Here is a 15,048-nt window from a genome sequence, read left to right on the forward strand (position 1 = left end):
TTGAGTTCTGCTGGCAGAATAATAGGGTGTAAAATAAATTAGTTGAAAATAATTGCTTTATTGATGTCAGTAATTTTTTTCCCACAAAAATAGATTTCAAGGCCTTTGCCAGGCCTTGCCAGGCCTTGAAATCATGCAAAAGCAGCAGAGATCATTGGGCTAAAGGCTTCATACTGCACTAGATATTTTTTGACAGTAGGAAATATGCTGCAGATATTTGATGGGCTGAATGACCTGTCCTCACCCTCAAACATGCTTATGTTCTTATGCAATCTGTATCCTATGGAGTGCAGAGTGGTCAAACCAGTTGACTTCAATATTGCGAGAGACTGATCAACTGATCAAAAACAAAGCTTTGTTCATAAACTCAGGATTACTCTGCTCTTCTCATTTAGGATCAAATTAAATTCCATAAGGTGGCAAAAAACTGCTTCAAACATGCAGCACAGTCCATGAATTACGTGCAATTCAGCGGAAAAAAGGGACGTTCTGAGATTCTCATTTGCTGAGTTGAACATGTGTTCTATCTCAGCATTATCTCATAAGAGAATTTCCTTCAAATAAATAAAGATTAGCGGTCAGTGCACAACATTTCAGCTGTGCTTTCACCAGACTTCTCTGGCATGTTAATTCTGGTGGAGTGCTTGTGGAACTATGACAGCAATTGTGTCATAACTTCCTCCTGCCCTGTGCCTTATTTCTCTTATATGCATCCTGACCACACGAATGCGGTGTGTCCTAATACAGTCAGACCGAAAGGTTCATTTTTATGCACACAAGTTTAGCGTTTAGCAGACGCCCTTATTCAGAGCTACTTACAGAACGTAAGCTCTTTTCACACACTATCTATTCTTACAGCTGGATATTCACTGAAGCAGTTCAGGTTAAGTACCTCACTCAGGGCTTCAACAGCAGTGCCCCATCTCAGAATCAAACTTACAAACTTGGGAGTTTACAAGCCAAGTTCCTTAACCATTAAACTACATTATATTACTTTTTCAACCTTGAACACCCATCAAATGATGACCCTGTGACCTGGAACATAATCTCAGTATAAACCTTTAACTTTTTTCACACCACTGTTAGCCTCTCACCACTGCAGTGAAGATTTAACACCCTAGTGCCTAGAAACATGTCCAACTTGTGATGCCATTATTTCATGGATGTACAGTATATATAAGACACATAGCTATTTAGTGTAATGAAAATCATTATTACAATGATTCCATAGTTACCAAGGTTTATTCGGTTTATTGACGGTTTATTTCCTCTGAGAGCCTCAAACGCTGCTACATTCTTTCTGAAACATGGAAATATATACAAAATAAGTGGGATATATGTTTTTTCTGAGGACCCCATGTCTGGGACTCCCTGGATCACAGCTCGGGAGCCTGTGCTCCCACAGTGTCCCAGTCCTGCCAGCTAAAGCTATCCAGGTTTTGGTTCTGATTCTCCTGAGTACCACGTTCCTGGCCCCACTCCTTTTAAACATCACATACATTACAGGCATTTAGCAGACTCTCTTATCGAGAGCGACTTACACACTTACACGCATCCATTTATACAGCTGGATATATACTGAAGCAATGTAGGTTAAGTACCCTGCTCAAGGGTACAACGTCAGTTCGCCACCCGGGAATCGAACCAGTGATGTTTAGGTTACAAGACCAGTTCCTTGCCCATTACACTACACTGCCGCCCTACAAACAGTCGGGAAATAAAAGGCATCAAGGACTTCAAATTAGCACAGTCCTTAACTTTTAACCAAGACATTGTGACAATTGTTATCTTAAATTATAATGTAAATATTAAAGCAATGCTGACCACAGGGTGATGTGTTCACGTTTGCAAATCCAGCAAACCGCAAAAATTAAAGCTTACAGTTCTGCCTACACTGTGCAATCAGTGATCTCAGCAATCCCCAAAATTAGGTCTGTAGGGAGAGAGGAAGATGGAGAGGGAGAGGGGGAGAGAGAGAAAGAGAGAAAGTGAAAGCGAGAGAGAGAAACATCATACTGTGTGGGAGGCAGGGGGGTCTGTTGCATATTTATTGTCAACCATCTGGTCATTTTCTGCTTAACATTTCAAGCAGATGTGCAGATCAGACCTTGTTTTCTTTGCTGTCTTTATTTGACCAATATCAGCAGAATATTAATACCGCTTTCTCAGGTTTTTAAGGAACATTTGTTTCACAAAACAAATTAAATGTTTTCTTATAATCCGAAAGCATATCAATAATCTATGTATGTTGATATAAATCGTATTATTTTAATTGCATTTGCTTGATATGTTAAACGTTATATTTCAATAACTTGTTTCACAGCTGTCTTGGCAGGTCTCACTTATGAAAGAGCTGATTAATTTCAACAGACCTCATGGTTAAATTAAGGTAAAATACAAATGAATAAAATAGAGCAGCAAGTTCACCGCCCACCAAGGCAAGCAGCAGCCTTGTTAAGGCATGCAAGTCCCATGAAGTTGCAGTGACACATTAGCAGTAACACTAAACTGAGTCAACAATGGCGCAACATTGCAAAAAATGCATTACACTACTGAGGCAACAATTCCTGCTTTGTCAAAAAGGAAGCTTTTTTTGTATTACTTAAATTTTAGGTTTGTTTCAGAAAAATGCATCTTCCTCTGTACCAAGAACCTGAGAACATTAGTGTGTATTAGCATAAATAATATCAAGTGATCTCATTTCCGGAGTGTTGTGGGGTTGTGGAGCGGTGAATGCTTTTTATGTTTCCTGTACCCTTAACAGAAGAAGGAGGACAGAAATTGAGGTGTAGGACTTAAGGTTCAGGATGCAAAGAGCGAAGCACAGTTCCAGGATTTATATATGGTATTAACATAGGGTTAAGGGACAGTGACATATCCATACATTGGTACTAAACCAGAACTAACATACCCCAATTGTTTTTACATGTTCAAATGGCTAGTTTATTTTTGGTGTAGTGCTATTGCACGGGTATATCAGAGTCTGTTCTAATCCTGTTTTTGTAGTGAGTTGGCATTCGATCATGTCTCTGAATCAGGGGGAGTTGGGGGGCTCTGCATAGGAATGAAGTAATCAGAGAATCTGCAACAGCTGTTGGAGGCATTGCACAGTTCTGATGATTTTTATTTATTGAGGGGGGTTAGCATCTTTTTCTTGTTTATATTTGAAGCATTACAGCAAATACTCCATAAAAGGTATAAAATTGCAGTGGGTCTGCTCAGTGGGTCTATTTTATTATTAACATTTCATGTTAACTTGACTGTGAGACTCAATCATTTACTAGTGTGTGCGTCTGTCCCGCGAAGTAACAATAGTGCTTTCATTTTAGCACTTTGTAGCGCAGTCATAGTGCTTAAGCCATGCCTGTGCAGTTTTCATTTCTGCTTGTGTTGCTGTTTCGGTCTGTGGCCACCTGCAAAGCTGCATTAAGATCCAAGCTTTCTGGCCCTCCAGAGCAAGCACTTCAGCGAGCTCTGTCTTTAATATGCGGGCATGGTTTCGGGGCATTGCGCTGTTGTGCTTCATCCAGGCTCAAGGAGAACTCTCCATAATTAATTCAGCCCCTCAAAGCACCCAAAGAGGGACTGAGGCACAATATTTTATTCAGTGGTGAAAGGTGAGGCTTGATTTTTAGCCAATGATACTTTTCTTTTAAACTGATTACTGAGGGCTTTCTCACTCGTTCATGTGTTGTTGAGAAAGGTGATATTTTTCACAAGGACTGAGAGTACTTATTCACTACAGTCAATCATTCCCTTATAATAACAGCTATAACAGAGTACATTTCCAAAGCATAGATAATAGATTTATGAACTTATAGATGTATATAGCACCCACAACCCTGGTCCTGGAGAGTCTGATGGGTTTGTTGTTTTGCAGTTTCAAATCACCATCAATTCAGACTCAAGAAGCTAGGTGATGTGAGTTAACTGTGAGATATTGAGAGCAGTGAGATTTTTAAAGGCCCTTGTTTTTGAAGATTTTGGCTGTATTTCCTTCTCCCCTCTGAATGCTATTTCTTGGTTCAATGTATTATTATTATTATTATTATTATTATTATTATTATTATTATTATTATTATTATTATTATTATTGGATTAACAGCAGGTTACATTACACAATAACTGTGGTCCCAGAAGCCGTTGCTGCAGCAGCAGATGTTAGATGGAACAAAGAACATATGAAGGCCTCCCAATTTCATGACAGAAAGACTAGACTGTCTTGAACTGAAAACCACAGAGACGTCTTCATGCTGCTTCTCTAAGATCAGCCTCATTGCAGTCAAGGTCATTAGCACCATAAACAAAGGAACCACCCTTTGATTTGAATGCCAACTGTCTAATGTAAAATTCCAGAATGTGAAAAGTCTCAGGTGGATTCTCATATCTATTATGCTACAGGGAGGGAAAGGGAGAGGGAAAGGGAGAGAGGGAGAGAGAGAGAGAGAGAGAGAGAGAGAGAGATTGTACCAATAAATTATATATAACCTAAGGGAGGAGATGCATTATTTATTAGGATTTGGAACATACTTTATGTTAATTAGTTCACTGTAATTTTTTTGCACTGAAAATGAAAGCAGTTCCCTTGCATTCCTTTTGAGGACCCCATGGCATTTCTTAGATTCTTCACGGGTGTGTGTGTGTGTGTGCTTGTATAGCCATGTGTTTACCAGACAACACAGAAACGTTCTTTTAAAATCCCGTTTCATGTGTGAGATGACCACTAACAATCTATACTTTTCTAAATTATAGTTTGATATAATTTACACAAACTTGCGTTAATCGGACAGTTTGACTATGTCTTATAGTAATTGTTTAGCACAGCATTCTATACATTCTTTATGAGTATCCATGAAAAAAATGATAGTGCACCACCTATAGTCAGAATGTGGAACATTTTCATGTCTTTGGTAATGCTACAGCTTGCATTCTTTTACATACAATCTATTCATACAGCAGAATATTTACCAAAGCAATTCAGGTTAAGTATCTTGCTCAAGGGTACAACAGCAGTGCCCCACCTGGGAAATAAATTGCCATACCATTCCATAATCAGTATGCTACTCAGTATGCCAATGCAAACAACTGTGGTCTTTTGTGATTACAGCCAGCTAGTCTCTCTTTGAGTCCTCTTTCTTCCGTTTTAGAAGGGTTATCAATACCAGAACACTCCAAAGCACTCTAAACATTAACATAACCCATTTAGGTGTAAAGCATTTTATGAGAGAAAGGATTAAATATCAATGAAGTGTTTCAGTTCAAATCACTCAGCACAGGAGGAAACAGTGACAATTTGCTACAAGCTAAACAGCACAATTAAGTGCTTTAACAAGCAAATATTGAGCATGATATAAGGTACAGAAGATCAAAAAGAAGTAATTGATCTTGCGTATTACTATGCCAAGGAGAGCTTCTGCACAGCACTTAGGTTGGGGAACTGAGCTCGTATACAGAAAATCACACCATTTCAGCTGGCCACATGTATCCAACTGTTATCCTGAATTCCTTCAGAAAACATACAGCTGCATTAATGAATAATACATTGTAAAAAGTAAGAATGTCTTCAAAGCAAATAAGATATGCACCAATAATTTAAAAAATAAATAATTAACAAAAAAAAACATCCTGAGGCCATTTCATTGGCATGTGACTACTTAAAGGCAATAAATCACAATTTGTACTATTAGCACTGGTGTCCGATTCCCTCTGTGGACATACTCCCAAACCTCTCCTTCTTTGCCATTGGTAAATATAATTTTACAAAATCTGTGACGTGCATTCCGTTGAGGACTTAAGCCGTTATCCCTGACAAACGAGCGAAAAGTGCACTGGGTTCAGTGGTGTTATAGCTGCGTCTCAGTGAGCAACAGAGGTCTTAATCTAGTGTTATTGCAGTCATTCTCTTAGAATATACAAAAAGCTTTACAGTCCCCGGGGGTTCATAATTAATTTGTAGAAATGGCACTTAATGGCTGGAGTAATGTGGCAGGGCCTCAGAAAGGCTGGATAGCCCAATTAAAGCAGCTTGGGCTGCTTCCTTAGAGACCGTGCGTGTGCCTGCAACTGCAGCTTTGGGTTTCAAAAGGCCTTTTTGTGTTTGTTTTTGTTTGGTTTTTATGGCCTGACATCTGCTCCCTTGCTTTGTGTAACCCTCTGCTGGTTTTAACAGACTCCTTCAAAAACAAGATGGACCTCAAGGGGTTTTCTGCCACAAAATACATTTTTAAGTAAATAAATAATGCTCGCCAGTGCTCCAATGTGCCATAGTGAGAGCTGCATATTCTCTTGGCTGCTTAGTAGCTATTACAGTGTGCAAGGATTAAGGGGGGCTGGTGGTATGGTTCGTGATTTAAACGACCCAACCTCCCCGATTCATGACCATAATCTGATAACCCCCTCAATCAACCCCCTACCTGCCCTCTAATACTTACACATCAAACCCGGCCTATGGTGCTATGGCAATAAACGTATGTCAAAAATTCTTTATTATAAGGTGTTTGTTCTTCTAACAAAAATATTTTAAGTGTTGCAAGCATTATTCCAAGCAATTGCAAATCCAGTCAAGTGTCCACATGTTAAAGTACATAAATTGATCCATTAACATTGACAGAACAAGTTTCCCAAACTTAGTGCTCCTTCTGAGAATCTCATCCTCTCCTTTCCTCTTTTGAGTGCAGAACCTCTCTGACAGCGATCTCAGCCGATTCAGCCTCCTACAACTGCCGTGAGTATGACTGCGAAATGCTCCCTCTTCCTGTCCTTCCCTGCACACACTGGTCTATTTCCCGGGACGGTTTATATTCCTCAGTGATTTTCCACTATTGTTTGACGGCACGGGTCAATCTGCGGCGGCCACTGTCAGGTAACCGTTGCGAAATTGTGTTACCTGGCAGCGGGGGTGGAGAGATACGGCAGACCTTGCACTCGCGGGGGTAGGCCTGCTCTCCGCTCGGGTGCATGGCCTGTGTATGGACAGAATGGTGAAACATTACAGCTGCAGCTGACCAAGGCGTCCAGGCCAATTCTCAGAGGCTGTTTCACTGAGCCCCAGAAGACATTTTTTTTTTTTTTTAGTTTGGTTAAATGGACTGCATTTATATAGCGCTTTTATCCAAAGTGCTTTGCAATTGATGCCTCTCATTCGCCAGAGCAGTTAGGGGTTAGGTGTCTTGCTCAAGGACACTTCGACACGCCCAGGGCGGGGTTTGAACCGGCAACCCTCCGACTGCCAGACAATCGGTCTTACCTCCTGCGCTATGTCGCCCCTGGTTCTTATTTGAAAACATATTCTCTTACTTATCTGACACCTGCTAATTTATATATGCTCTGCATCATTCTGCCTGATAGCATATAATCACACACCCACATACACGCACAGATACATAACACACCCATAGATAGGGCTGGACGACATGTTGTACCACACACCCACATACACACACAGACACATAACACACCCATAGATAGGGCTGGACAACATGCTGTACCACGACGATAATTATCGAATGCAAGAACGGTTTTCGCTACCATGTGGTGTATTACCTCTTTTTCTCTTTAATTATACCTGATGCGGTAGTAATCAACCATGCTTACAGAAAAAATGAAATGCTTACAGAGAAAAAAAACATAATGGTTGTTATTGGGTGTCGATACGACAGCCAATCAGCAGCAAGCAACCATACTCTGGTTTAGTGCCAATGAATAGATATGTCACAGGTAATATAGTGGCGACTTGTTTTTCCGGAATCATTTCACGCGGCCTCTGAAGTGTGATTGTTTACTACCACATCAGTTATAATTAAAGAGAAAAGGAAGGCAATACACTACACGGTGGTGATGACCCTTATTGCATTCGATAATTATTGTTGCGGTATATTGCTCAACCCTACCCACAGAGTTTCATATTGTGCATTTGCCGGTATGTATTGTTGGTCTGAGTTAAACAGGTTTCTTAATCAGATCAACAATAGAACTTATCCCTCTTAAGTTCCTCAATCTGGAAATTATTACCCAGCAGAATGAGGAAGTTGCTGAAGCATAAATGAGGCTGCCTATCAGAAACCTTGTACCGTGAGCTGATAAACCAGTTTGAAGGGCATCCAAGGTTATTTTCAACCAAAGGCAAAGAGGCATTGGCCCAACAGTTCTTTTGTGCGTCCATCGTGCTGGGCTTCACAGACACACCCTTCTAAAAAGAAAGGACTCATTCTCCCACTCTTCTCCACATCACTAAACCCTGTTGTCACGGAAACTGTCATAGGCAGTAGAGTTCAGCTCGCCCCGGGAAACCAACCGCGGTACTGACTACGCCATCTGAAAACAACCATCCTGTGGAGATGAGCCTATTGTCTCGGTATGTAGCACCTGGCATGGATCAGCTGGAGAACAAATAGCATGCTGTAGTCATGACCCATATTATGGTTGTGGGTCGTAAATGTAGCTCTGCCTGCATTGTGTGTAGGACTGTGATTATGGTGGTGATTATCATGTTTGGTAATTGTTGTGTTATTATTGTTGATGATAAATGCAGCCATGGTTGTACTGTAACTGCAGTACTTGGCTGACTTTAGGTTTTTAGGCATATGCTGGTATGAGACCTCACACCAAGTTAACAACTTGTGGCTCCGAGAACGTTCCAGAAACATTCATGTAAATGTTTCTGGCATGCACTCTCCTGCACGTCCCTTCAACATGATTTTTAATTACATTTCAGGAATGTAATTATAACGTCATTCAGTTTTGTTATTTCGGTGAAAAAATATACTGAACTGAGTATAGTCAGCCATGGTAATTTGATCAGGAAATGTGCTTAGTAATGCCTAATAAACCTTTTAAACTCAAGGCCACACTAAAATCCTTTTCATGTGGTTGTGATACCATTTTGATTTTTAAAAGTTAATATTTTTGATACCTTTATTGCACATTCTGTCCACACTGCCGTGCAATGGCTGTTTAACTCACAGAGACACATAGCTGTTTACTATATTGTAAATATTTGCAATGATTACAGTATAACAAAAAGAGTGAGTACATTAGATATTGGGTTAATTTTTATTACCAGAAAGTCTAAAATATGCCATTTGTGAAATGTGATACAATGAATGACAATACTTATTAATAAGAATTTATCCCTAGAACTCCCTCAAAGGTCCCTTGGGGGCCCTTGAACCCCAGTTTGGCAACATATGTGGGACAGTACGGTCTCAGGAATCTAAGAGGCAGGTTGAGGCCATTCAAAGAGCTTCCAGCAGGGGGCAACTGAGTTTATAACTTCATCAACCCAACCCTCTCACTAGTCAGACGGAGTTCTATGCCACAAGGAGGCACTGTGTCCTCTCATATGGCCAAGGACAAACAGAACGCTGCCTTGGCAACGGGTCAATACTTCTCAAAGAGGAAGCAGTCTGAAGGCCACAAGTGCCCAAAAAAGCACAAGACCTTGTGCTTCAATCTTTGCAATCCTGAAACCTCCCCCCCACCCCCCTCTCTCTCTCTTTCTCTCTAACTTGTTGCTCAGCACTCAGGTAAAACCAGATGTCTCATAATTTTGTGTAGAAGATCCACTTGCTTTTAATAAACAGTACTCCATCAGCATACCCGTGGACAGCTCACAGCATCCCATCTTTGTCAGTATAGTATTGCTGTTCACTCGCGGGCAACAGTGGCAGCATGTGTGTGCACTTGTTGTGTGTTTCTCTCTGTCAGCTGTTTTAGAATAGGACCAGAGCTTTACTCACGCCAGAACACACACAACCAATTGAGTTAATTACAGACAAGGAATTTCACAACATTTCACCAGTTACACAAACACACACATAAATGCACACACACACCAACACACATAAATGCACACACACACACACACACACACACACACATAAATTCACACTCAGATCTAAAAGTGTAAGCTCATCAGGTGTATTATAAACAGCACTGACAGCTCTCCTGCCCCAAAACGAGCCTCTCAGGATTTACATGAAGTAAGCCCCCGCGTGAGGAGCTCTTCAAACCAAGTCATTTCAGACCTGGCCTGTGGAAAACTTTCTAACTCTGAAAAAACCTGATAGCACAAGCAGAGGCAATTCTTTTTCAATGACCGATACAATCCCATGATGAGTGTGGGTTATTTTCAGATCTTCTTTTTTACTCTCATGATGAGCTTGTTGTGTCTGATTATGTAAAATACAGCATTTCACTGTCCTCTGTGTGCAGGGGCATGGTTTTAACAGTCACTGATTTGATTTGAAACCAAGGTATTCAGTTGAATGCCAACCAACAACTGTAAAAACCACATCCCTGCACATCAAGAACAATCAACTGCCCCATCAAAAAGGAGCCAGAGCCAGAAATCCCATAGTGCTTTGCTCCATTGTGCTTATAAACCAAAGTGAATAAAGAAAGCATTTTTAAACAGAAGCTAAATGAGAGATATTCTCAGTTTCTTATTCCCTGCATTTTTTATTCGTTTTTGGTTTTTTTTTTGGAGGTTCCTTTTAATCACAACCTGTCCAATGACAGGACTAGTGCGTCTTGCTGCTGCTGACTGCCTATCATAGACCTCTAAAGACATGTCTCAGCCTTGAATGTTGCATGCTAATGGGGCCCAAATGTACACTTGTGATAAGTGTGTTTAAAACTAAGAAACTTAGAAACCATAAGCCTTACCTTGAATGTGTCAGGGCTCAGTTATACAGTAATATAAATAATTACAGATTACAATTTACATATTATAATCCAAAAAATGAAGTCTGGGGATACATTGTTAAGGTTTTACATTTTGGAATGAAGCACTTCTAAAAACAGCTCTTGAGTGACTTTTTAAGATGTGAGTCGGGGTTGAGAAACAATCTGTTTCACACCATGGTGAAGCGTGGAAAGCGGAACTAATTGTGGGGGTTTCTTTTTTTGTTTGTTTTTTTTTTTTTCTGAGGAAAACCAAATTTAGATCCGTCCCACAGAATACAGGTGGATGTCCTTCACGTCATTTTCCAGACAAAGACTATTTGCCTCTTACTACACTGAAACAGTGAGAGAGTACTCTCAGCCAAATTTCATAAAATAAATCAATAAGAATGTCAGAATTTTTTACATTTTTTTTATTTTATTACACACAGACACAGACCGCTCAGGCACACTGAGGGTTTCAACAGCCGTGAGAGCCAGTGGTTTTTAAATTAGGCTGGATTGATTGTGGTGAATAGTGGCACCTGCCTAAGAAATGTATTCCTAATTGTGATTATTAATTAATTAATTCATTCATTAATCACATTCAATTCAAAGCAATTAACTGACATAATAATAATAATAATAATAATAATAATAATAATAATAATAATAATAATAATAATAATAGCAACACAAGCAACTAATAAAGGGGGTAGGGTAGCCTAATCTGTTTTACCAAATATATTGAACTGCACTGCTCAACCAAATATACATCTGTAAATGGATTGTATGTAAATTTATAACAAGGTGAATTTGTTTCATTCCTCAGTCCCGCTAGATGAAAATACACAAGCCAAAGAGAGGCAATCTTAAATATGCAATGTGTACATTGCATGCAAAACATTAGCCTTGACACTTGATGTGTAATGGTGAGATCACCACTTCCACGAAGTACACAGGAAAGTACCCTTATTTTTGTCCAAAGGACGCACTTGCATAGGCAATTTACGCGTCGGGTATGAGTTGCGTGTATCCAGTGGTGCGTAGCCAATGCGTTAACAACCACAGCGTACACGGCCAGAGGTCACTCGCTGGCTTGAAAAGTATTCTCGATTAACAATGGAAAAATTAAACAAACTCACGGCTCCCGCGAGTGAGAAACTCAGGTAAGTTAGTTAAACGATTTATCGTTTTATATTCAAACTATGATCATATCCGTTGGTAAGTTTCAAGTGTTGATATTTTGACAGCTGCTAAATATATCCGTTTATCGATACACGTTATTTAGCGGTAACTGTATATCTACATTTTATCTCATCAGAAGGAGTTGATCATTTTATATTTGCATTCAAAATTATTGCGTCAGTTATTTCTAATCCTTATGGCGCTACTTCCAAGGTTCTTGTTTTTTCCTTCTTTTTGTCCCGTTCTGCTCTGTTTGGGGTGACAGAAACTAATATTAGTACTAGCTGGATTTAAACTGATTATGATTATGACATGCTCGTATAGCAAACCCCGCTCTGTTTTAACGCCAAAGAGGGCAAAGTCTTCTAAAATCAGTGTTCACCATCTTTCACAGATTTACTGAGAACACAAAACGACTCAATGCAGTGTCACGGTGAAATCAATGTTGTCTGCTGCTGCATGAATATATGTGATCGGTACACTTTGTTTTAATATGTTAAGAAATGTACTCCACTGAACTCAAAGCAGCTATGCCTTCCTTTTTTTAAAATTTTGGGTGAACCATAGATTTTCAGGACCTTCTCAATTGAAGTAAATTTGGTTGATATAGTTTGGTTGATATAGTGCCAATCATTCAAAAATGACTGGCAACCTTGATAAAGGTAAGCTAAAAAGCCTGTATAAAATAAATTATTTTATAGTATATAGTATAATTGCATTGAGAATGTCTGATTTAACAAGGAATACATAAAAGATAGAGTATCAAAATTATTGACACCTGTGTTTTCAGTACTTTCTGTATCCTGCTTCACAAGGATAAGATAAGAGTTATATTTAATAATATCTTATGAGAATGGTGAAGTATTTGGGAGGATCTTTTGCAAAGTGAATGTGCACAAAGCAGCTGTGTTTATTTTATACAGGTCATGTATTTTATTTTCACCATTATGAAGGGTGCTAACAGTTTTGCGGATAACTTCATATGCATTTATGTCAGCATGGTGGCAGTCCTGCAGTGTGTAGTTCCAGATGATCATGTCACTGCAAGACGTTAAAGAGGAACACAGTCTTCGTGAGAAACCACAGGACATGTTTAGCCTCCGATCTCTTCCGCCTACATACAACAGCTCGTGCAACTGTGCGTTTTGTAGGCGATATTAAAAAATGGATCTTCAACAGGTGCCATTTCAGCAAGAACTTGCCGTCGTTAAAATGATCTGTGCTGGTTCTGCACGTTCTCTCCCGGCCAAGCATTTCTGAGCGTTCTGACAGGGTTTTTTTTTTTGTTTTTTGTTTTTTTGCTGGACTCGGGGCTCTGTCTGCTGAGTGCCTGTTAACTGGACGACTGAACAAAGTTTAAAGTGCAGATGTGACGAAATAACCGGGCCTGCAGCTTAGAAAGGGCGAGCGCGGAGAGAGCGCGGTGAATGAGTCACACGCAAACGGAGACGTTACAGTAATTACACGTCTCATCGCTCGCTCGCCCTATCGTTCTCTCTATAATCAAGCACTCCGTTATCATAATGACCCACTCGTCCAACCAAGGCAAAGAGCACGTGCTGTGGAGTGTGCAGACAACAGACACAGCTTTCCCACAAAAAAATTCTGCAGTGCTGCGGCAACTCTGCATGTTAGCTTGTATTCTTTTTTGGACTAATTTCGCCTGTCAGACCAATCACGAGAACTGGTGGGACAGGTGAAAGCTTGCAGCACTATGACACTTTGACAGGTCTGTACATTCTAAGCAATGATTGTTGATTGTAAAGAACATTTAAATGTGTAAAAGTTTAAAACAGAGAAGCAAAAATACTGCTAATTTTTAATTTCTGAGGATGTTAATTATATACGATACATCTAACACAAAACACAGTCACTATAATCGCTCATCCAAGCTATAGTGACATAAACAGGTTTGCTTCTCTATCCTTTTGATGCCACATGCAGCATAAAAACAATGCACTCTGTATTATGCGGTTGGTGCAACTCAGAACAGTTGAGAACATCAAGAATATATAAAGTCCACCCACGGCTACAATGTTCCCATTTTCCCTATGTCCAATTTTCTTGAATATACACATGCACAGACAATGGATCTAAGTGGATCTTCTCCTTGGATGAGGATCTTTGTGAATAAAAATATCATCCCTGTGTGTGCAAATAACATTTATCACAGGAATCTGTTACAGCGGAGTGCCATTTTCTTTAAGCACATAGCACATACTTGCTATCCAAAGGGCACACAGTCAGTCTCTGAAGGAGGATAACCCAGGGAAAGTCATACTTGCCTAGCCCATTTGCCTGGAGTATTATCACAGCCTTCAAACGAGGCAACGCTTCACTTGTCTAACTTCCAGACCATTTTTAATGACCTTGTATAGAGAACTTAAAAGGAAATTAATAAGCAGCTTATGTTAAGGTATAATAATAAGGAACAGCACAGACATGTATTTATGTCAGCCAACGCACCAGAATGTCATTTAACCCAGTTATATGTCCTACAGGCAGCTTCAGAAGATGGTGGAGGGTATTAAAAAGAATGACGGGAGCATTATGAACAGGCTGAAGAGGTGAGTTCTCTCAAAACATATCTCCCTGTGGAAATGTTTTTTCTGTTAATCATCTAATCAATATGTGCTCATTTGTGTCCCATGGAAAACATGTGAAGAGAGGGTGTATTATAATGATTTTGTGCCATGCGCCCTTGGGTTACTCTTAGTTCCTGCTCCTGCTCCTGCTTTTGACTTTAATCGTAATTAAGACCAAGCTGGAAACAATGATGTCATAAATTATGCTGTGTGCATTTTGTTGTCATGGGACGCAATTAAGTTCTTTGGAGTGTAACTTAATGTGTCTGAGCAATTACGGTTAAATATTAGTAAGCAGTAAGCAGGGTTTTTCAGGTGTTACATTTTAGACATTTAGCAGATGCTCTTATCTAAGGTGACTTAAATTATTTTTTATAAACAAACCATTTATACAGCTCTTATAGCAGCTGCTCTTATCTAAGGTGACTTAATTTTTTTTTTATAAACAAACCATTTATACAGCTGGATACTTACCAAAGCAATTCAGGTTAAGTACCTTGCTCAAGGGTACAACAGCAGTACCCCACCTGGGAATTAAACCTACAGTACAAGCTCAGAGTTGGAAGCCCAGTTCCCTTAATCATTATTCTACACTGCTGCTCATGCTGTTTTG

General features: G+C 39.7%; 1 protein-coding gene across 6 annotated transcripts in view; it reads left to right on the plus strand.

Moving 5' to 3' along the window:
* The window catches only part of blnk (B cell linker), a 30,307-nt gene that overhangs the window by 995 nt on the left and 14,264 nt on the right, over positions 1-15,048 (plus strand). For 2 of the 6 annotated variants that reach the window (XM_035399901.1, XM_035399902.1), the window contains exons 3-4: positions 6,678-6,724; positions 14,352-14,417. In XM_035399901.1, the coding sequence (XP_035255792.1) occupies positions 6,678-6,724; positions 14,352-14,417 (113 nt within the window). Of the gene's footprint in view, positions 1-6,677; positions 6,725-8,173; positions 8,354-11,638; positions 11,832-14,351; positions 14,418-15,048 lie in introns of those variants that run through there. The other 4 variants (XM_035399904.1, XM_035399906.1, XM_035399903.1 and 1 more) reach the window with 2 other exon arrangements.

This window comes from Anguilla anguilla, chromosome 18 (assembly GCF_013347855.1).
Source record: "Anguilla anguilla isolate fAngAng1 chromosome 18, fAngAng1.pri, whole genome shotgun sequence".
NCBI classification, from domain to species: domain Eukaryota; kingdom Metazoa; phylum Chordata; class Actinopteri; order Anguilliformes; family Anguillidae; genus Anguilla; species Anguilla anguilla.